Here is a 23,267-nt window from a genome sequence, read left to right on the forward strand (position 1 = left end):
CTCGCATATCTCGGAAGCTGAAAACCGCATTCTTCACATTGTGGTTTTTCAGCCAAGATGAATAGTTTGGAAGACAATGGAAGCAGCCAAATGCATCAAGCCGCCCTTGAGCAAGTGTGTAGGTGGGCAGCGGCACATCTCGGATAACGTCAAAGCACTATTTTAAATAAAGGTAGATTTCTCTCCATGGCATTATTTCAAGTACATACACAGTCTGATAAGAGCCAATACTGCCAATGCTTTTTTATCGACAAATCTAAAATAGGAACGGCAATCGCGCCAAACTAAACTGATAAAATTGACATACGCGCACGACATAACGTATCTTCACCGGAACATGACCCTACTTTGTATCAATTTGATTGATTTATCGTAATCTTCGTTTCCCAATGGCCAGGGGGTGACTTCATCAACAAGTTATGAAATTCCGGTCGTTCGTTATCAAAATGACCAGAGAACATGAGGGATCAGCAACACCATGATGTTGTGGAATCTCAGATTTCAGAGTGGCTGGTCTGTAGAGACCTTCATTTTGAGCATGCACTACATAAAGTAAATTGTCTGTCCCGTCATTATCTCACTCCATCTATCCTGCACTCTCTACTCACACGCTGGCTAGCACGCAAACTGAACCAGCTGGCTGTAATGATGACAAATCAACCCAAATATTTACCTCCGTAGAGTTTCAATTTGGCTCTGCCCGCAGCAGCTTACGCTGCATGCAATGTTTTATTTTTTATTTTTTTAATTCTGTATGCCTGCCATTGCCTTTGCAGCCAAATTGTTGTAATGACTCCCCACAAGTACACTTGAGCTTCTTTTATGTCACCTAAACACCGGCTGACCGGTTGTTAATGTTTGTGGCTAACCCGTGTTTATGGCTATCAAAGGTCTGGTGTAAACAAGGTTGCTGGTGTGCTTATATGTGGGATTTGATTTGGAACCATCTCTGTTTGAGGTTCTGGTTCTTGCCGGATGTTCATCTGTTTTGAGAAACTACAGAAGGAAGGAGCTTCAAAGTGTATATTCCAGATGGTAGTAAATAAAAAAAAATATATATACATCTATATTAAAATGAAATAAATAAAATATGAACACGACATATTTGACCAAGGTAGATTCATGATTCGAGTTGTGGAACATTAAAAATAATCATTGAACTAATCAGATTCAAGTAATTAGGTCAGAGCAGGAGAAATGTGACATCTATTAGAAAAAGAAAAATCTGAAAGTTAATTAAAACCTTACTATTTTTGGCCCACGTTTAACTTTCATGGAGGAATGCTATTTTTTCTAATTCATAGAAAAAAGTAGTTTTTAGTCACACAATAGGATTAGTTTTTCCAGTAGTCAAGTGGACAGTGGAACAGCACAAAAAGAAGCAATAACTCATAAATATAAGCTATTTAAAAACATTGTACAACATATGCAGGTGTGCAGGAAAAATGAATCAGCAGCCACATAGCAAAAAAAAAAAATCTCTACATGCAGCTGTGAACTTGAACAAAAGATGCGGCATTGCTATTGAACGTGACAAAGACGCTCGTATTATCCAAAGTGCACTGATTAACATTTGTGCTTCTTGACTTGGAGAACGAACGCCGGTGATTGGCTGACTACTACTTGAGGGTACAATGTTTTGAATTGATATGTTCCAGACTTGGTGGCCCCCATTTTTCGTTTTACCTCCAAAGGCTGTTCACACTCTGATTTGAAGTTGGATAAAATGAATTGCATCCTATCTGTGTCCCCTTGGGAGAGAAATGGTTTCTATTACAACTCTGAGGCTTTGTATCCAGATACATGGGTCTTGACATGGAACATAACGTCTTGCTCTTATCTACTCCAAAGCTTGAGGAAGAGCAAAAGGAGAAAAACAACAACAAAAGTAGAACACACACACACACGGGAGCACAAATGTGGCTTTTTGAATCTGTATCAGCACTTTTATAATTGGCCTCCTGAACTATTGTCCGCTGTTTTGTTGCTCTACTGGTGCCTCAAATCCATTTATGGTGTTTTTGTTTGTGGCTAAAAGAAGACTACAAGACTGTGTGTGTGTGTGTGTGTGTGTGTGTGTGTGTGTGTGTGTGTATACATATAACATCCCTACCCACCTTTTTTCCCCCTCTGTTGTTCATTTTTGATTTTGTGTTTATTTGCACCTTCAGCTCCTTTTTTTTTCCTCGTCGTCTGAGCCTCATTTTTCCACGCTATGAGCTCGGTGTGGCTTCCTGATGGAGAACATTTGGTCATAGAAGCAGAAGCATAGTGTTCCCCGGTGACTCTGGAATGATTTACCATCCGCGCCCAGAGCAATGGGCTTTACCTCAACAATCGCATAAAAACTGGAGACAAAGGGATAAGACAATAGCGCCAGTTTCAGCGAGCGCCCCTCCCTCATCTTCCGTTTTTTGAGATGCAGCTGGGATTCTCAAAACACGTGTTTAAGGGCTAAAGGTTTGCAAGCAGCTCTCCAGGATGGATGGGGGGGGGGGGGGGGTGGATTTGTCTCCTGCCTGTGTTTCCAAGCTGCTATGAATGCAGCCGAGCGCAGTGCGAGCTGTTAGTTCTGGCAGTTTGGAAGGGATGCCTCTGGGAATATGCTTGTCTTTTAAGAGTCTTTGCACAGACTTTGCCAGAATGAATTCATTTAGCATGCGCAAAGAGGCAATTTTTTCGCTTCCATTTAAGGATCCCGCCTGTCATATTTTACGGCAGATTTCTCTCGTACGTGTGTAAACAAGCACGCGTGTGGCGGAGAAATACAGCGCAAAATGAGACATTATGCCTTTACGGTAGACAGCAAATGTGTAATAATTGCTGCTTTGGATTAGAGGAGGAATGTAGTGGTCAGTTTTGTGCTATTGACTGCGTAGCCCTGTCTGACCTGATGCTTGTGCTGTGCAAGGTCTCGCAGGCTTTCTATGGCCGCCTATAAATCACGGCCAATTACAAGGCTGATGCTCAGTCGACTCTCCCGGAGCTATAACCGTACAGGGAGGAAGGGAGAAATGCAAGCTACAGTACATCCCATCTTTTACACCAGCTACTGCAATCATACCTTTTGTCTGTCTGTTTTGGGAATCTCCGCTCCATACAAAATGAGCTGGAATATCAATCAAGTCGAAATAATCATTTCTTTTTCAAAATCTTACAATTATTTCCCACTTCCAATTTCGCGGACCACCTGCAATATCGCCGCCGACCAGCGGGTGACAAGCACTGGATTCCGATCCAGTTAAATTTATCGAATAAATAAAGGTCTCACATGTTGAATTTATACAGCACGTTTTAGTGGTAATTTCTGCAAGCGAGGAAATTGATTTTGGAGACTAAAGTGGAGGGAGGGCCAGACAAAGGAATAAGAGATTTTGAGAGCGAGAGTGAGAAGTCGCAAGTGTGAGAGAATTGCCAGTTATGACACTTCAAAACTCTCCAGGAGGCAAATGAGAAAAAGCTCCATTCTCTCTTGGCCCTACCCAGCTGTGACATGGCGCAAAGGAGGCTTACTGGGGATCCAATTTGCCGCACTGTATTTTAAAGCGGCCGGCCGGCGCAATGTTTTACACGGCTCTAATTTAGTGAGCCAGCAATGCAGGAGAGCTTCAGAGCTTGTGTCACATACTCAGAAATATTTATGAGTGCGTTAAGTGAGTATGATAAATCTAGTGTGCGCTATGTATTGGCTGAGTTGTATATTCACAGAGACACTTGAGGAAGCAGTGCATTTTCTTTTGAAACCATTTGTTTTGCCACGGAGTGATTCACAGGCCTTGGATCAATTGTGTATGATGTTTTATTTTTCATGTTTATGTTTTGTGTCTGTGTGTGTGTGTGTGTTTGGGGGGGGCTGCAGTAACACAAGGTCTTATCACAAAATGAAATTTTCCATGCTAAAATGTGCTAAATGTTCAACCAAAGGCAAAGCCAATGGGGAAACAAATGCTGTTCTTTAAGTATGCATGTCCCATGAGTTCATATTCCACCGACATGCATTCCGAATCCCATGGGACTTGTTTTTTTTTCCCTTTAACCTTTGATAACCTTACTCTTTCCCTCGCATCCAACAATATAAGTAATGGGCTTGACTTGACCCTCACTGCCTCATTGTGTAAGAATCAGCTTCTGACCTTAAAAAAAAATGAAAGCAAATCGATAGGGCGGGGGACACATGAATTCCAAAGCCCAGGATGCAAGCTAAGACTGGAGCCAAGGGAGGAAGAGGAGGAGGAGGAGGAAGAGGGCCTAGCGTAGTGGGCTTAAAACAAAGAAAGCGTGAGAACCAGGCAAAAGCTTTCAATTAACCTTCAGCACCAACGGCAACTTTGTGCAAGATCTGCTCTTTGTGTGCTATTATGTTTGTGTCACGCTGTATCATATTTTCAGGCTGCAGTGGACAATCTTTCCTCGGGTACGAGAACGCATAGGTAGACTTTATGCATGCTAACGTGATTACATGCACCTTTAGGCTCCTTTTACACTGCCTGTAAAAGTCAGCGCTGTTACGCCTTTTTTCTGTTGGAATTTGCTGGGCAAAGTTAGGAGTAGTCTTGTGTTTCAGCTTTGATGGGTAGATTTGGTGGAATCTGCGGAGAGCGCAGTGCCGTATTTATACAACTCATTTCAAATAATCATGTTGTATGGCTCTGAAATTAAAAGTGATTGCAACCTGTTAAACACATTATTGACTATTAGTGACTGAATGTTTAAAAGAAGACACTTGGGTCTAGTTATTTGGAGTCGATAAAAGAAATCGACTGAGCGGCTGGGCTGGTGGATTTTTTTGCCAGGGGGAAGGTGCTATAAATAGATTGATCAAGTCATATACTGTATTTTTCAGATTATAAGATGCACTGCAGTATCAATGAACACGTCAAACTTTTAGTAATTGTATTTGTTTAATTTTGTCCAAATTTGAGTTGCCTGATTATAAGTGACTGTTGATTTTAGAGAGACAAAAAAATAGAATGCCTTATAGTCTGAAAATTATGGGACAAAGTAAATTATAAAGCACAATGGATTTGTGAGAAAATAAAAAAAAATAAGTGTGACCTATAGTCTGAAAAATACGGGACAACGTAAATAGATCCAATAATCCAAATCAAATGATTTATGAAAGCATTCAAGTCCATCCCAAGACAAAATATCTCCATATACCTTGTGTATTTCTCTCTTATCGCTTGACATTGCATGTTGGTCTAGTGTGCGCGTGTGTGTGTGTGTGTGTGTGTGTGTGTGTGTGTGTGTGTGTGTGTGTGTGTGCGCCCTGTGAGAAGCTGACTATTAGTTCCACTTTGCTCAGCATGGTAATTGGCCATCCATTGATGGACGTGGCTCCCTCTTCACGCTCGGTGGACCCCGGCCGGCGCTTTGTCTGAGGACTCGGAGGCGACACGCTGGCATGGCGCACACTCTTAAAATAGCGCATCAAATCAGCCATGCTTCAGCGAACGCTGCTAACATGTGGGGAAGAATGGCGAGCTAATGGTGTGTGAGTTTATGTGTGTGTGTGTAAAGAAGTCAGTGGGTTACTAAGCTTCTCTCTGGGGAGGGCAATGGGTTAACTTGGTTAACTAGAGGTGATATTTAGTCATGTGCACTCCCCTCCGTTTTCTCTCCTCTTGCCATCCATCATTCTAGAGTAGGGTTTGTTTCTTCGTATCTTCTTCTTCATTTAATCACTCTTTTGATCGCTGGTGGCCACCAAGTAGGTGACAGTATGTGCAGTGTTCCTGCGCAGATGTGAATAGCAATGAGCTCGAAAATCTTACTCCTAAGGTTGGCTTGATATATTGCAGTTAGTCAGGCCACGTGCAATAATATAGTCAAGTTCAATGTAAATGGCCCAAAAATTCAAAACAAATATCCTACATCAGGAGGACACTTTTCTTCACAAAGAAGAACAAAAACGGTCTCTTTCTTTTTACACAGGAGCTTCACACATTGACTGCGTGCCAATTGCGATTTTAGCGGTTCACTCGAAACTTGCCATCTTTCATGCAATCTCAGCTCCTATCCTACAGCTGGCAAAGTGTCAAGATAGAAACTTTTTCAAAAATGAAAGTAAAAATTGCACTCGCAGCAGTGAACTCAGGGTGACCCCAGTAAGAGTCCGTTTAGTGGCAGTTTTCACATCGGTCGCTAGTTCGGGTAAGCGGGAGCGTCGACTGTGTGTGTCGACCGGAACGCCACTTGAGGCAACACTGACAGGAAGCGTGATCATAAATTCACAGAGGCAGATGTGTGGGCTTCCTCGAATACAGTTCATCTTTTTTTTCAAGCATATATACGCATTTTCAGAACAAAGAATAAAAAAGAAACTTGTAAGTAAACCAAAAAACAAGATGAATATGGCAATATGGCTGTATGGCATTCATCATGTCTTCTTTGTAAAATATTTTTTATGTCAGTTACTTTGCTGCCAGTTTTGACTGACACTCCAGCCTTGAGAAGGGGCTAAGGGAAAGGGCTAGGACACGAGGCGCTGCGGCAAAGCGTACTCGCCCTTTCTCAAGGCTGGAGTGACATCAAAAACTGTAAACAAGGTAAGCGCCATTTCTCTTTTACTGTGAAAAAAAAATCTCTTTTTGTGGTGTGTATTTTTGGTATAGACACAAGGTCAACCAAAACACATGCAAAAATCAGACTTTAGAGGACATAAACAGACGCAGATTTGATCAGTCCTCGTGACCCTAAACACAAAAACGTTTTTGTCATTTTTAAGTTCAGCCATCTGGAAGTTCCACGGCGCTTTGGTCTATTTTTTTTTTTTTTTCTTCCCCAAAAGCCACTACAGATGGGTACCAGTGATGGCAAGCCAAAAAGGAAAGTTAATCCAAGAGAATGTATACTTAATAAATAAATCAGGTTATGATGAATTTATCAGATCCCCCCCCCCCCCACCCCTTTCTTCATGCACGTTGATTGTGATTCCTATTTGTTGAGCATGTCTCTTTTGTTGCCTTGTCTTGCCAGCAGCCCTATGCTCCACCCCCCCATCCCATGGCTCCTCCCAGCCCCAGCACCAACAGCTGCAGCCAGGGAGCGACAGAGCAGCTGAGTAAGACCAACCTGTACATCCGAGGCCTGCCACCTGGGACCACCGACCAGGACCTCATCAAGCTCTGTCAACCGTAAGTACTGCATGGGAACACTTCCACTTCCTTCTATATCAAGATAGCCGCAGATACCCCGTTTGTCTTTGTTATGTATGTATGGCCGCTGTGCTTTGCAGTGTATACTTTCCATTTAAACGGATGAAGTGGATAGAGCGCCTCTGTTTTTTAATTAAACACAGTCTCGGCGCCATGAAATTAAATACAGCACACTTGTAGCTTTTAATCAGGCAAAATACAATCATATTCATGCTCACCTTTGTGAGGGAATACATTGTGTTTATGATTGTGTTTGACATTTGCACCTACTTAGGACTGCACTGCATAATACAGAGAGCTGATCAATTCAGCATATTTTCCACAGCTCTTGAAATAACTCCCACACCATGGCTAGAAAATGTGAGTGGTAATTATTAATGATTAAAGTTTGCCTTGTCAGGTACATTTGCTTAAGCAAAGCTCATCAGCCAAGTCAAATTGATCGATATAGCCCTTAATCACAGAGTCGTCTCAAATATGAACTAGATAGCAAGATTCATCTAATGAATGTCACATACGTACACGTGATGGCACGATCCCCTTTGTCTTCTCACCCCCCGCAGTTGTCCCCATACTAGAAAGCCATTTCTGTTTCCATCACAAGATGTAATTAAGCTTTCAAAATGCCAATTTGATCAAACTAAAACGCAATTACCAACCAACACAGTTGCAAAAGGTCGTGCACAATACAGACTTGCGTACAAAAGGTCATGTTCGGTCCTGTGTGCACCCAATTACGCTGCGATCAAGTATTTCTGGTGGATTTTAGAGGTACTCTTACAGTTGCGCACCAAAAATGTTCTGGATTGAGAAATCGCACAGACCTGCCTGCACAAAGCGCAATAAAGCCTAATAAATCCTAGATTGGACCAGCTCCCCTGAGGAATTGCAGACCAAGACCTCATCAAGCTCAAACACACAGTCAGACTGTTATTGGCACTCTATGAAATTCTCTCTTTTTTCCACACACACAAGTAGTTTTCTTCAGATCCATTAGGCCTCTTCACATTTAAGAGGGTCAAGATCATTCATGGAAGGCGAGGCCTGCCCATTGTGAAATTCAGGCCTCAAAATGACTGTCCTGTTGCATAATCCTTTCCGGAAAAAAAAAAACATTCAGGAAGTTCATGTGGTCAATGATTCACCAATTATTGTGAGATGAGATCATGTTGTCCATGTTAGAAGTCAAGCAATATTTCATTTCAACTCCTTTAGCCTGATTGCCCACCTCCGTTTTTTGCCTTATAAAAGTTTTAAACTCTGTGGCCCAATATGTTATAATGCCCCCCTGGACTGTCAAAAATTGATGGCAGTTTGCATTCCAATTCATCCTGCCATGGATGTCATCCTGCCCTCCAATGGACCCCTCATCTTTTCCCAAGCCCATCATTTTCTGTCTGTGTGTGTTTTCTATCAAAGTGCCCCCGAGGTTGCCCGAGGTGTGCTGTGCCAGTAAATATTCAATGCCGCTGAAACTAATTACCCATGCAGTGTTCCAGCGACAGGCGGATTGTAGCATTGGACTAAAGGTCAGAATCTGGAGTAAGCCCCACTCGTGCCCCCTCTAACAGCCTACATATCCAGACTGTCAACTCTGCCATGTTAAACATTAATGCTGACTAAAAATGGAATGCATTGAGCTTTTTGGATATTCAAAACTTTCCATGACATTAGTTAGCCGTTTTTTTTCTTATCAGGATCACGGGTTTGTCTGCCATTTTGATAATGCGTGCCACATTTTTGAAGCAGCCAAGCTGTGCTCATTTGCTACTATCTCGATGGCAGTGATGCATTTTTGACAGCGGACCATGTTGTTGCTCTCGAAGGCTTTGTAAGATGCCAAGAAAAACATTGAAACTGCGGTTGGACCCCCACTCCCACCACCCTCCTGTTACAAACTGTCATTTTTCACTGCCACAATCTTGGCACATTTTCATTAGCCTCCTAAAGTTCACACTTTCTTCTCGGAAGAAAATACCTTTCAATTTCTAAATGATGTATTAAATCCAACACTCATAATTAAAATATGCGTCGTTTACTTACCGCAAGCACGGTATCATAATTTCATTTTAGCCAAAGCCATCCTGTAGGAAAAAAAAAAGGTCATGATGGAGTCATTCCCACTCCATATTGTGGACTGAAAAGTGAACAGTTACCAATTCAACCGAGGTCTGGTCTCTACTGAGTGCGCTCTTATTGTTGCGTGATCCGCTGAAATGGAGTTTCACACTATTTTTTTCATTCAGTATCTGTTGTTTGTTTGTTTGTTTGTTTAAACTCTGGATATTTATTCAAAGGAAATAATCTGCATCAAGACATCTCAGTTATAAATGTCTTAGCCGTGTTTGTATAATTATTTCAACCTTCTCGCAATGTTTGGAATGACTCGATGGCGGTTGAACGAGTGATTAAATGGATTGGGTTGGTGCTTATTTTTTGTTTTATGCACCTGGATGGATTTGAGATTCTTCACAGCCACCAGTCTGATATATTGGTGTAGAAACAAGCCAAAGGAATGGAAAGTGCTTTGTTGGGTGCACTGTACAGCCAAATAGCCAGAGGCCCACTCACTTGCCTGGCTATGATTGAACGAGGAGCTACGGAACAAGCACTTCTGTGAGAAAAATGTCTTGGCCTCAACTGGCCAGGTTGAGGCACCGGGCCAAACCAAAGCTCAACATTAGTCCCGTCCAAACCAATGTGTTTGGATGCCAAAGTGTACAACTCAGATTGCAGAACCCAAAACTCGGCGGGGTAAAGCAGACTTTACAAGCCATTAAATCCTTCAATGATTAAAGGGGCTTGTTTTTTTTTTTTGGTTGTGGAATCTAAACATGCTTTTAATCAGATTGTTGGACAAAATCTTGAAAGTTCCAAAGAGAAGGATTTTAGTTTGCTCTCTTCTGGATGAACACTTTCTCTTCCTCCAAACATGCTCGTTACTTCTCGTTTGGCTCCTCCCACCTATCCGTCAGTTTCCCCTCACCCAATTTCCCAATCCAGATTTGCACTTTCAATCACCGGCAGATGCTGATCCAAGTTGCTAGGTGAGCCAAAGCAAAGGCTAATCATCATCAATTGCCCGGATAAGCTCTCCCGTGTGTGTTGGCGGAATGACGTTTGGACAACAAATGTCGGAGGTATGCTAAGTAGGAAAGGAAGGAAGGGGTGACCCTGGGACCACCTGTTTTGGGGGGGCGGGGGGAGAGCTGAGGCCCGCATACTCAGATTATTCCTAATGACTCTCCAAGGTCCACTGTTGACACTTGCTGCTTGGTAATCAGAGATGCCACACGTGGGTTCTGTTTAAAAACAAAGCCACAGAGTGGGAGATGTGCCTGCGTGCCTGCGTGCATGCAAAAGGTGTTCTGGACCTGAATCACTGGACCACACACACACTCACATTCCTAAAGTTGAATTATGACTTTGAAAGTGCTATTGCAGTTTTCCTCACCGTATTTGTTTTTAAGACAATGAAATGATTCTTAGTCCGAAAAATACTCACTTTTTTTCAGATTTGCTTGCTTGCAGAATGTAATGGCAACTTTGAGATTAGAACAGAGCGCTTTGTAAAACTAACCAATTGAAGTGATATTTTGTGAGTTGATTATTTTAGCAGCATGGTGGCTTGTGCTTAGGACATCTGTCTCACAATTGGGAGGAATCTTGGCTGCGGCCGGCCTTCCTGCGTGAAGACTTTTATGTTCTCCCTGTGCTTGTGTGGATTCAATTCAGCTCGGCTCCAAAATATGCACGATGGCTTCATTGAAGATATTTACTGTATATATTTTCAAAATGAATTTAGCATCCATATTACTGTATTACCTTTTTTTCTTTTGATTAGTTTTTGAAGTGTTACTTTATATTTTTCTTGGTTACTTATTATTATTTTTGTTTTTGTGTAAACATACAACAGTTAGCTCAAGGAATGTGCAGATTGCAACATGCTGAGCAGAAGCATCTGTTCTCCTTGGAACCCAAAGCATTTTACGTGTTAATTTTATTTATTTTTTTCCCCTGACAACCTTCCTTTTTTTCATTTCACTCTCCCACACATAACACTCTTTGTCACTTCCATCCTCACTCTCCTTGCCACCTTCTCTCTCACCTTCCATCCTCCATTTCCTCTTCTTTATGATGTTTATCTGTCCATTTATCGGAAGCAACATTTTATTGGACAAACGCAGGCGAAACGCCGAGCCTTCTTTCCAACAATCGATTGTGGCTAAGCGGAGCGATGGATTTAGCTTTGGGCTGATATTTAAAATCTATCTTCCATAAGGTTTTAGTTTGGTAAGTTTTGATCCAGAAGTAAGATTCAAGACCATGAGTTGTCTTCAACAGTAGTCATGTTTTGTTTTGTTTGAGGTAACACGTTGGCTAATTGTATTGAGAAACACAAACATGATGGTATGAAGATCTCACGCTGCGTTATGTTTGAGGATGAATACCAGCTCCAAGGCCACGTGAAGTACTCATGACGTCAGCTCTGCTCTGTGGCGGTGGAGTGAACAGCTGCTCTGCCTTCTGCCAGGTGTCCAACATCTCGCCTTATTTGTCTTTGTGCCATTGTGTCCAGCTGCCTCACTTTTTGTACTTGAAACTTTACTTTCATCACTTTTCTTGTACTCTTGTTCTTGAAACGCTTAAGTGGATTTGCTTAAATTGTGGGACAGATAGCTCGATAAGGTCTGCCCTTTTGTGCCCCTTTTGAGGATTGCGCTCCTTCTCGCTGTCCAAATTTGGACTTTTCTGCATGCAGCGATGACCGCGTAGCAAGTTGTAATTCGATCTAAGCCTCCTCCTGCCCACGGAAAGCAAAAAGCCAGCCACTCTTTCTACCCTGACGCTGGTAAATCGAGTAAGCCTGTACCATTTCTTCTCCATTCAGTAATTGCGTGTGGCATCCCAGCTGCCCTCAACATAACACCAGACGGCTAAACTTGGGTTCTATTTTGAAATATTCAGACAGCTGTCAAACAAACACCCAGCAAATTGTGCCATCTCGGGGTTAATCCACGATTGCGTCGTACGGATCAGCGCGGGATTGCCCCCGGCCGGACATGAGGAGAAAGCGCCAGGATAGCCAACAGGAAGGAGCGATGCTCGATTTTACACAGATAATAAGAAAGAGACAGAGAGGAGTAGAAGCAGGAGATAGGAGAAGATGGATGAGGAGGGGGAGGGCTGAGGGCCAGCAGAGTCAGAGATAAGAGGCCGTGAGAGTGATTGAAATAGGATTAGCCCAGACAGGCCCCGCATCCCGGCCGGCTGGCCGGCCGAGCGGCCGCAGCATGACGGTGTTAAAGCTACGCTTCGCAGGGACTGTCTCTGTCACATCAAAGCTCCCCTCAGGCCTGCCATCCGGGAAAGCGAGTGGCCGGCAGGGTCGTCGGCAGCCGCACGTCGGTGCATAGCACGCTCTTACCTGTATGTCTCCATTACGAGGCTCCGGGCGGCCGCCGCCTACTTCCACTTGCCTTTTCATCCCGTAGCCGTGCTCTTGTCAGACCAAATTGATGGGCCATCTCTTAAAATTCAGTGAGGCAGGGAGCAATGAGTTGGCATTTGAAATAGTGTGTAATACTTTCGGCAAATGTATGACAACCGCATCCCCGTGCTGAAACGTATACTTACGGCCGGAATTATTCATACCCTGGCTAAATGTGGATTTAAAACGACATTTGTTGGACGGATATATTCAGATTTGAAATGACACAAAGAAATGGCGATGCCGTGTTTATAAATATTAATGAAAAATATTCTGCATTTTAAAAATCATTCCGGAAATTAAATATTATGCGCTATTCTAGGCTGCATTTTAATCAAGACAAATTTCGCTCAAGGGTGAGCTGGAATCTATCCGAGATGACCTCGGCAAAAAAGCACGTACACTGAATTGTCTGGGAACATGTACCACCCTGTATTTCCTGTTGTGTTGCGATACTAAATACAGATGCCTATTACCATGATGGCCTGTTTATCTACTGAAGAGTGACAATCCACTGATTGTGAGTGCATGTGTGTGTGTGTACTTATGCAGTATCTGAATTTGTAGGAAGTGGTAGTTTTCGCTCTCGGAGCTCATCAGTTCAGAAACACCACCCACCCCACCGCAGCATGCAGTAAATAGAGTCCCCGCCACTCGTTGAGAAATGGCACAATTATCCCCTACTGCTGAAATATGGGCCGGGATGCACCACTGCTCTTTCCACACACGACGTGTGTGTGTGTGTGTGTGTGCGTGCGTGCGTGTATTCATCGCATTATGGGGACATATTGTAGATCTGTTTCCAAAGTCACATTATGGCAAATTATGCCTGTCAAAGTTGGGCCATATTTGTGGTTGATTACCAGTGTTGAGCTTATTTTGAAGATGCTCTATTCATTAACGGTGCGCTTTGTATGCTAGCTAAGGTTACAAAAACCAATTGGCAAGAGTGATCCGAAATCTCTTGTTATATTGTCTATTGAACTCTATCTCAAGCAGCATACAAACTTTGTAAGGTCAAGCAATTTTGGATACAAGACTTGCTCAAGGTTTTCCTCCATTTTATGATTCAAACAAATCCAAGGATGAACCAAATTCAATTGGTACACAAAATGGGAATGTATTTGTTCGTCCAGATCAAAACAAAAAGATGAAAACTCAGTCCGACTGGTTCGCAGAAAATGCAACAATCCCATTGCTGAAGAGCAAGAAAAAAGTCATTTTGCCCTACCAACATTGATATCTCTACCCAACATAAATAAATACCTTGGCAAGAGTTGGCAAGTTCACTTTCTTTGGACCTGTGTAATAAACAACTCCAACAGTCTCCAAGAAGTAAATGTGTGTATTGGCAAAGGCTCAGCAAGTTTTGCAAACTAAGCAAGCGCATCCGGAAAGATGACTTTGTTACAGCTCAAAGTCAGAATGGACCTTGCTACAAGCTACCAGAGGCATACATTCTGTTGTTCCCAAACATGATCTGTCTGCTTTCACAATCATGTGAGCACAAGGTAAAATCTTGCATATTAAAAAGCATCCTGGCCTTCTGCCCTTGCAGCTGCAGGACTCCAAGGAGTCATATTGTTACTCTGTGGAAGCCAAAATGTCACGTTGACACAAGCACATTTTTCAGGTCCAGAATTAAAACCAATATTTGCTTGGATCCTAATATAACCACTTAACTTGCACATGACCTGTATGGTATTAGACCTTTTGAAAACTGTTCAGCGATTCTCAGAAATGTCATTGAGCAGCGTGTGCATTTGAAGTCATCCATACTTGAGCTTATTAACCTCGAGTGGCTTCTCTCAGTGGCCTTTAACAGTAGTGCTACATTGCAATTCCTGCTCCTAAACAAATGACTGTAAACACCACGCCAGGCACCATGTTGTCGTCCTAGCGAGCTTCTTCAATTAGCAGCGTGTGCTCCGAGGCAGTAGATGGCATTGAATGGCCGGCCGGGACATAATAGGGATAGCCGCTTGAGCCCCGCGGGGTTCCGCACACAAAAATAAAACAAAAGGAAAATACGGCACATTGCTCACATGCTTGGAGCAGCTCCCTCACAGCGTTCAAATCATAGCTGTGTGAAATTTGCAATTGTGATGTCAACAAATGTTGCTTTTTGGGGTTTACATGTTTTTCTTGTCTTTGCAGGTATGGAAAGATAGTGTCAACAAAGGCCATTCTGGATAAGAACACCAACCAGTGCAAAGGTAGGTCATTTTGCCATACCCTAAATATCAGGAGCATTTTCATATATTACTGTGATCCGGGTCACGCTCCCTGTAACATCTCATTTGGACATGATTTAGCTGACATTTAGTGGAATTTTCCATTAGTGTTTGCACATTTAATGGTGTGTACATACACTTCTAATAGTTGTGCCTCATGGTTAATTGTTTCTGGAGCAGACATTGTACACACAGATATGCTTCAACATACTCAAGTACAAGAGCAATTAATGAGCAAACAAACCAAATGGCCTCGGCCTGGCCACCGTAGGCTTTTTCTCCTCGTGTGTTTAGCTGGTAGCAAGTCAGCTTGGTCTTGAGGGCTGGGGGAGAAAAAAAAAAAAAGTGATTGGGGTGAGTGCACGGCTTTGCTACTTGCCCTGAGGTATCAAGCGGCACTGTTTAAGAGCAACTGACGTTCTATCTTTCAATAATTGCTTTATGTGTGCGTGTCGCAAAAGGGCGGCCTTCCAAAAGTGAACTTCAACCCACACTTGAGTTTATCTTACCATGTATGCTTGGGGGTCAAAATGTTGTTGAAAAGACCCGCTGCCTTTTAGGAGACAAGAAAATGGGGGAAATGCTGTGTGTTGGGGGGGAGGACAATCTGAGATGCAGTTTCTAGCAGTGTGGAATTTTATTGGTCTCAACAGCAAAAAAAGTGATAGAAGAGGTGAAGGAGACTTATTTCCAGGATGAGGTAATGGCTTGTTCTCGATCACAGGTTAGCCTTCTCCATTTCAAGCTGACCTAAGTTTTACTCCTCTCTGCTTTCCCATGAGTCACCCTCCCAGAATGCAAGACTGCTGAGATGACAGGAAGCAAAACTATAAGCACGCATATTTTAGGAGGGGATAGGATGAGAGCGGGTAGCGGACAGAGGTGACATTATGTAAAGGGAGAGCGTTTTTTGCACGCTTCATAATCGAAACAGAACTCAAAGTTGCTTTTTAACTCTACCCACAGTTAATTCTGAGTTGTCCGAGTCACTCGTTAGGGCTTTTGCGAGTCTCGTTAGTGTCTCTCGAGGTTGCGGGGAGCGATTGGCCCTCCTGGCTGGTGCTCAGACCCTCGGATGGATTTATTGCATGTCAGAAATTTCATGGCCCTTGACAGTCATCTCCAACGGCTGAAGCAGTTACAACTACATTTCCTCAATGCTCAGCTGTTTTCTCTCCCGGAGCAAAGAGGATGAACAATGTGCGAAAATGACATGATCAATCACGTTGTAGGGTAGCGTGGAGCATTTGTTCAAATGAACGCAACTTTGAGTGAACGTGCCAAATGAAAATCACTTGGCCAACTGATTCGTTCCTGTTTCAGTTCACTTGTGCTCACTGAGACAAAAGAGTGCCGGTGTGGAACTGCTGCGTGGTGTCACTCAGCCATGAGTCTTAGGAGAATAACAAACGCGTATGACCAATCAACATTTAGCATTTAGTCTAACTTTAAAATGACAACCATTCACCACAATATATTGCAAAATTCAATTTATTTGAATGGATATAAAGTGCTAAAAGTGACATTTCCTCCTCACATCCATGTGCACACGTTTTTACTTGACATTTTATTTCAGGCCGTTTACTGCTGCAGAGTTTGAAGCCCAGCTTGAAGTACCACATCACAAAAACTGCACATCAAGACCATGTAATACAATTCTCCCACGCACTCAAACACAAAGACGCACACACACACACACACGCGGGCACGGACTAATCATACCCCCGCACTGCCTGAGGTGTACTGTGCTCTGGCAGGAGTAGTGGCCATGCAACAGATCTATCAATCCTCCTGCTAACATCACAGCTTGTCTACCTCCTCTGGCCTCTCTCCTCCTCCATTACCCCAGGTTTCCATGAACCTCGCCTTCTTTCTTTTGACAGCACTGACACACACACACACACACAAAACAGCACTCTTTCAAAAAGGATTCAGTGTAGAGGGAAGAAGGTCGGGCGTTCACCCTGGGAGCAACATTGGAAAAAATCGAAATAAATAACACAACAATAATAGGAAGAACAGAAAAAATAACATCATCATCATAATAATAATGATACTAAAAAACCTTCTCATTTTCCAATATCCACATCTTCAGCTTGCTTCCCTCGAATCTTCTGAAAATCTGAATTTTCCTCCATAATAGTGCATCTGGGTTGGAATATAGACGACTGGCGAGAGAAAAAGGAAGCCATTGTTACGAGCTTGAACTGCTCATTTGCCATCGGTAGCCATAAGCGCCTCTTGAAAAGGCGGCCAGTGTTTGAAATAAAACAGGGCCAACCAAATGGAGACATTTTCTTCTCCTCGCCTGGGCCTGGAGACTGAGGAAATGACCTCAACCCTTGAAAGGACCTCCGCCACTGGGAGATAAAGCTCTGAAAAAAAATTCAACAGTCTGACTGATGCTGTGCGACATTGGTCCGCTGCACTGAATTGTGGGAAACAGATGAGATGTGGAGTCTCTTGAGGCTCTTTTGACAGTAGTCTGTTGATCATGCTTTTTTTTTTTTTTTTTTTTTGCTCCTTAACGTGCCATTCCTTTTCAGTCAGCGGGATGTTGGGCAGAAGCGCGCTCTGATGGAAAGCCTTGTTACAAAAGTGAAATCTGCTGAAATATCTATCAGCCGTCATTTTGTTGCTGATGGATTTATAGCAGTTGTGTGTTAGCACATGGAGTCTTCTTTACGACGCAATTTAAAGGCCTGTCAGATGCTTGACCACCATAGTCCAAAACATCACTTCCCCCTCACCACAGACTCATCTAATGGAGAAATATAGGCAATGGACCTTTTATTAAAAAAAAAAAAAAAAAGATTTATTGCTGCATCAGTGGCCGAGTGGAGACTTTGAGCATTGAGTCTATTGATCAACGAGGTGGGGCTCTCGAGAAGAGCCTGTTTGCTGTGGTCTTTTTGGGGAGGCAGGAGCTATGTGTGTGTGTGTGTGCTGGGGGGGGGGCAAAGAAAGCTTTCTGCATGCGTTATTGGTTTCTCATTAGAGGGCTGAGATATAAACATTTGTCTGTGTTGCACATCGTGCAGGTGCAATTACGGACTTGCTTTGCTCGCCCCCCCCCCTCTTCTCCTCTCCTGCCCTTTGAAAGTGAATTATGTGCACATAACAATCTTGTTTGAAGTTAGGACCCAAACTGACCTTTTTACCAAATCATTCTATAATAGACAACAATTAAAGAATAATAGCGCTGAGGGTAAATGGAGGACTTTACATGTTCAGTCTATATCAGGGAAGATTTATTCTTTTAAATGTTCATTTTTCGTCTTTGGTATGTTACTCTTTCAGTTTTGTGTTCTCTTAATCACCGTACTAATCCACTAATTGAACAGATGATTACTATTACCACCATGTTGGTTATACATCTAGTCGGCTGTGCCGACACCCACTACGGCGCAAACCGCCCTTTTCTAGCCCATGTTTCATTCAAGTCGACTCACATTTTTCCCCACGTGACTGGCAAAGTGTCAGGATTGTCAAAAGGAGAGGGGCAGTCAATGCTTGCTGCTTTCGTTGCGTATTAACGATTGTAATTAGCAATTGCTCAGGGATAATCGTATTGATTTGGACCGATTGTGTATGCAAAACCTCGGCGGATAACACCCACAGCCTTTGTTAGCACCCTCTAATCACACAAATGCCCAATCCCTTTTCTCAGCTCTACCCTTCCCCCCTTACTACTTCTTTGCTTCCTCGACCCCCTTCTCCACTCCAGTAAGTTGGCCTCTCACCAAGTAGGCGTCTGATTGTCCAAGTTTGTGGTAAATAGAAGCAAATCAGGCCATCAGGTCCACATTCCTGAAGCTCTGACCTTCCGCTTCCTGTGCTATTTTACATGCTATGCAGGATGTGATTGGGTGTATATAAAGGTCACGTTGAGGCGACATACGTACATCAAGAATCTCAGCTCAGAATAGAACACATCCATTAGGATTTGGGAGAATTTGCTTTCAAACAAATAGTTGCTGATGGTGTAAGACAGTGACAGTGTCTGGCAGGCAGACAGGAGGTGGAGTTGTTCAGATGAATGGGCCACTTTTTATTTATCCACATTTGAATGTTTGCTCTGTCTAGAGATTTTATCCATGTTCCCAGAGCCCTTGAATTCCATTGATCGGCCTTTGTTCAAATATTTAACCTGCTCTCTCACCTCGCTGTGAATCTTTCAGGCCTGCAACCTGATGTGATTATTTTGCTTATTACAAACTTGGTGAGAGCCAAAATGGCAGAATGAATTGAAATGTTATTTGTACATGTGCACTCTTTAAACAGCGTTCAATCATCAAAAAAAATGAAAAATCAAATTCACGTGTGTCTGTGGGAATTTTGCCCACTCATCCAGAATAGTTTTTGAGAGGTCACTGACGATTTTCATCTCAAAGGTGGCGTTTGGTATAGTTCTTCCACGCAAAACTCACCCAAGCATGTCCTTATGGACCTTGTTTTGTCCACTGAACACAGTCATGTCGAATGTTTCCATTCAATTGAGAGCATAGCTGCTTTATAATGATAAAGTGAAGTGAAAGAAGCACGTACGTCGCCGTTTTGTACAATTTACTGCTGCTGTTGGTACGCATATGTATATACAATTATTATGATTTTATTTTTGTCCCCCGGTATGGCTGAGGGAAAATTGCAGGACAATGAATTGCCCCTGGCCCACTTGTCCCCTCCCTCCCTATCTATCTATCCATCCATCCATGGCCCTTTGCCCTCTGCAGATGTGGAGTGCATCTCTTGGACAAGGACACTTCTCCACCTGCCAGGAAAGATGACAAGAAATACATTACGGCCAATGGGCTTCCTTTCCCAGAGATTAATGCCGTCATTATAAATCCGTGTTGCACGGTTGATGGGTTAATTGCTCAAACCGCAATTTAATTGTCATATACAAAGGAAGTGTCTGAGACTTATTTTGCTGCTAATCGTTATCGACTGCATTCATAAGATGAATCAGATGGTGACTCCAAACAAGTACGAGTAGTTTTAGTTCACTCAAACAGTAACAATCCATACTACTTCTTCTCGATCGTTTTTTTTTTTAGATGACATCATTTATAGATGACTTGAACAATACAGCAGCGTTCGAGTGTAACTCAAACCAAGTCACTTTTCCAGTTAACTAAAGCACTCCTATTTGGGTATTGTCATGCATATTTGGGCATTCATCTTCCTTATTAATGAAATGGCTATTAAAAGACGTCAAATGAATTCTTAACATAGATGATGAATCGCTCGTGTTAGTCGTACAACTCTTGGTGAAGGACGTAAACAATTGCTGTGTTTGCGCCGCCACGCTACATGCCGTTTACTTGATTCATTATTCATACTTAGGCTGTTATTATTCTATTGTATGCTGTGCAAAATGGGGTCATTAGTGCTGAATATGAGAATGTGAAAAATGGAAATATTGGTGGGAAAAATGGTGGTGAATATGGAATGCAGGGAACTCCAAAGAATCCAGTCTATTAACAGATAAAGAATGGTAATATTCCCCAGGGGTAATTAGGATTTGCATAATTTGATAGCAACGCCATGAATGATGCATGGATGATTGATTCATCGATACGTGCGTCCTAATGATGCTCTTATCTCGGCTCTCCAAGGAAGACGGCGTCTTCTATCACCGTCGGTCGACCCCTTGCGGGAGACCGTGTCAAAAAGTCTCCCCCGCCCCCCCCTGTGTCATCCATCCACGCGCAAACGTGACACAATCACAGTGGAACGCCACTGCTTTAAGTAACGCGGGAAGGCAAGCAGCGTCCGCTCGTAGCTGATTGACGATAAACCTTTTATCTTGACAGGCTCCGTCTCGGAGCCAGGCTAGGAAATAGGATATGACAGCTCATGTTGCCGTTACTCCTTCGCCCGTGTGTGTGCGTTTGCTCCAATACATTTTTCGGAGCTTTATTTGTTCCTTTGCATGGAGGTTTTAGCCGAAAACAAGCATCCAGTCAGTCGGCTTTTTAAGTGACAGGTACAAAGTTGATGCTTGTGTTATTACAGAAGCTGAGTTCACAGCGGCACATTCTGCCTGGTGCTAGTAAGTTGAGAAGAGCTGCAGTGAACACAGCCAGCCACACAACAGATTGTGCCGCCTGGAAATTCTTTTATTAGACTTCAAGGGTGTTTTTGGATGGGTGGAAAACCTTTGGCGTTCATTGGAACAGCATCTGTAAAAATGGCTGCTTTTAAATGGCTAGTATCAGGTCAATGGAGCCATTTCTATATTGCTTATTGTTACGACCCCCGCACCTAATTATATATCAATAAGGAATTCTTTCACCCCTACTATCCTCAAAAATAATCTTCATATATATTACTATTAAAATAAAATAAATCTATTGTAATCAGCAATTTGAATTGTCCTTATTTTCCAATTGTGCTCCTCAAGGGAGAAATAAAGAGTTGTGCTCTCGCTTCCAACGTGGTCCATAAATAGTTTGAGCGTCAAGATCACACATTTCAGTTTGCATCCATATCACTTAACATCGGAGCCAAAACGTTTTTATTCCTGGAGGCAGTTTACTGTCAATTCAATCATTTACTGTTGATTCAGCTGACCTCAAGAAAACCTCCTCTTGGAATGCCTTGCACGTACACACACACACAGCCTTCTCCCGCCATTCAGGTTTGCTTAAATTTAGGTCAGCATTCTTTAAAACACTCCCTGAAAGTTTGATAAGTGCACTCTTGGTGGTTGGGGTGAATATTAAATGTGTAATTTGAGGCTTCCACTTGAAAATACTCATAGGCCGTAGGCGGCTTGTTACTCCACGTTTGTAATCAATTTGAAAAGAATAGAATCGTATTTACGTTTCACGCGCGAGATTTTAAAAAGCGGCCGCTCGTCCTGGAGAGTACGCTGGCAAAATCATTCTCACTCATTGGGGCTTTTGATTTTTCAGTGGCCGGTCAGCCAGCCAGCCAGCCAGCCAGCCAGCCAGCCAGCCAGCCAGCATCACACCGCTCAACACACGCCATATTAACACAAGCCCATTTCACAGCCTCCATAATCCTCTCCACAGTAACAAATCTCTCAAAGGTTGACAGCATACCAGAGCGGCTGCCATTTTTCCTCTCTCCCATTTTCTTACACACACGTAAAGTCACATTTATATTTCTCGCAAATATAGCAATTCTGTCTATCCACACGACCCCCTTCCTTCTCACTCTGTGTTTCTCCTCTTTCCCTCTTTCACTCATATTTTCCCTGACATTAACAGCTACAGCCCATCTGGAAATTCATCACACACAGGAAAGCTGAGGGAATGAAACCCACGGCTGTGATTTATGAGTTATTGCCATCCCGACGTTCTCCGGGATGTATCGGAGACGAGACGAGGGGGGGGTTCACGTCCGTGTTAATTAAAATTTGGTGGCGGATTAAAAGCAGTCAATGGTGCCCTCTGATCCACTGTTTCTGAAAGAAAGTGTAATTACAAAAGGATAATGGGTGATGTCATTGCCGGCACTGTTACCTCACATGGTCACGCACGTCTTGGATTTCCCGGCCTTCTTTTAAGTGGCAACATCTTGTTTACAATCTTGCCAAGTGTGTCCCACTCTCATTTTATGACATATCAATACATGTATAAAAGCACTCAATGTATTTGAAGGACAAAAAGGATATTTGCCTTTTACACAGTGTGAGAGCGATGCGCGTGTGTTTTGTGTGGAGGTTGAGGTGAGGCGAGTTGCACGCTTTGTTATTAGAAAAGCACTCATCCGTGGGGCTAATTAAGATGCATAGCATCCCCCTAAACGTCAGTGGCGCTAATTATCAAACAATGTAGTGCTCAGTAGATATAAGAAGTGGCAGCCTCCGTAGTCATGTTACTAACCTATTACTGCTACAATTACCAAGCGTCTGTCATTCTCCTTGTTAGCCATGTTTTTTTTTTTCTTTTTCATTTACTAATGCCGGCCTTTATTTATTTTCTCCCTCTTTTGCATTTCTTCTTTTTTCTCTCCAGGCTATGGCTTTGTTGATTTTGACAGCCCAGCTGCAGCACAGAAAGCCGTGTCGTCTCTCAAAGCCACCGGAGTGCAGGCGCAAATGGCCAAGGTAGGCTCTTGTTTTGCTTCCTGTGCGTGTTTGCAGTGGCCCAATTGTCACACATAGGCCTTCTTAAATATGCTTTCAAACTTAAGGCATGGAGTTTGCCTTCAAATGCACTTTGAACTTTGTGCACAATGGCATTTAATTTGTATTTCTTTTATTTTTATTAAAGCGATAAATGTGCTGTCCCCTTTATTAGCAGACATCAGCGCTTGCATAATGCATATTTGTGTTTGACAAGTGGCTAATTATATGTCTGCAGTATTATTAGATTGAAGGAGCTCGGGTCACACAGGTGATGCAAGCTATTT

The 23,267-nt window shown here is 42.8% G+C and overlaps 1 protein-coding gene across 6 annotated transcripts in view; it reads left to right on the plus strand.

Annotated features, from left to right (window-relative positions):
• The window catches only part of rbms3 (RNA binding motif, single stranded interacting protein), a 146,025-nt gene that overhangs the window by 43,183 nt on the left and 79,575 nt on the right, over positions 1 to 23,267 (plus strand). For 5 of the 6 annotated variants that reach the window (XM_085900734.1, XM_085900737.1, XM_085900736.1 and 2 more), the window contains 3 exons: positions 6,979 to 7,136; positions 14,806 to 14,864; positions 22,871 to 22,962. In XM_085900734.1, coding sequence (XP_085756860.1) covers positions 6,979 to 7,136; positions 14,806 to 14,864; positions 22,871 to 22,962 — 309 coding nt within the window. The remainder of the gene's footprint in view (positions 1 to 6,978; positions 7,137 to 14,805; positions 14,865 to 22,870; positions 22,963 to 23,267) is intronic. The other variant, XM_085900738.1, reaches the window with a different exon arrangement.

The sequence above is a fragment of the Syngnathus leptorhynchus genome, chromosome 20 (assembly GCF_054491065.1).
Source record: "Syngnathus leptorhynchus isolate UIUO chromosome 20, UIUO_Slep, whole genome shotgun sequence".
In the NCBI taxonomy this organism is placed as follows: Eukaryota; Metazoa; Chordata; class Actinopteri; order Syngnathiformes; family Syngnathidae; genus Syngnathus; species Syngnathus leptorhynchus.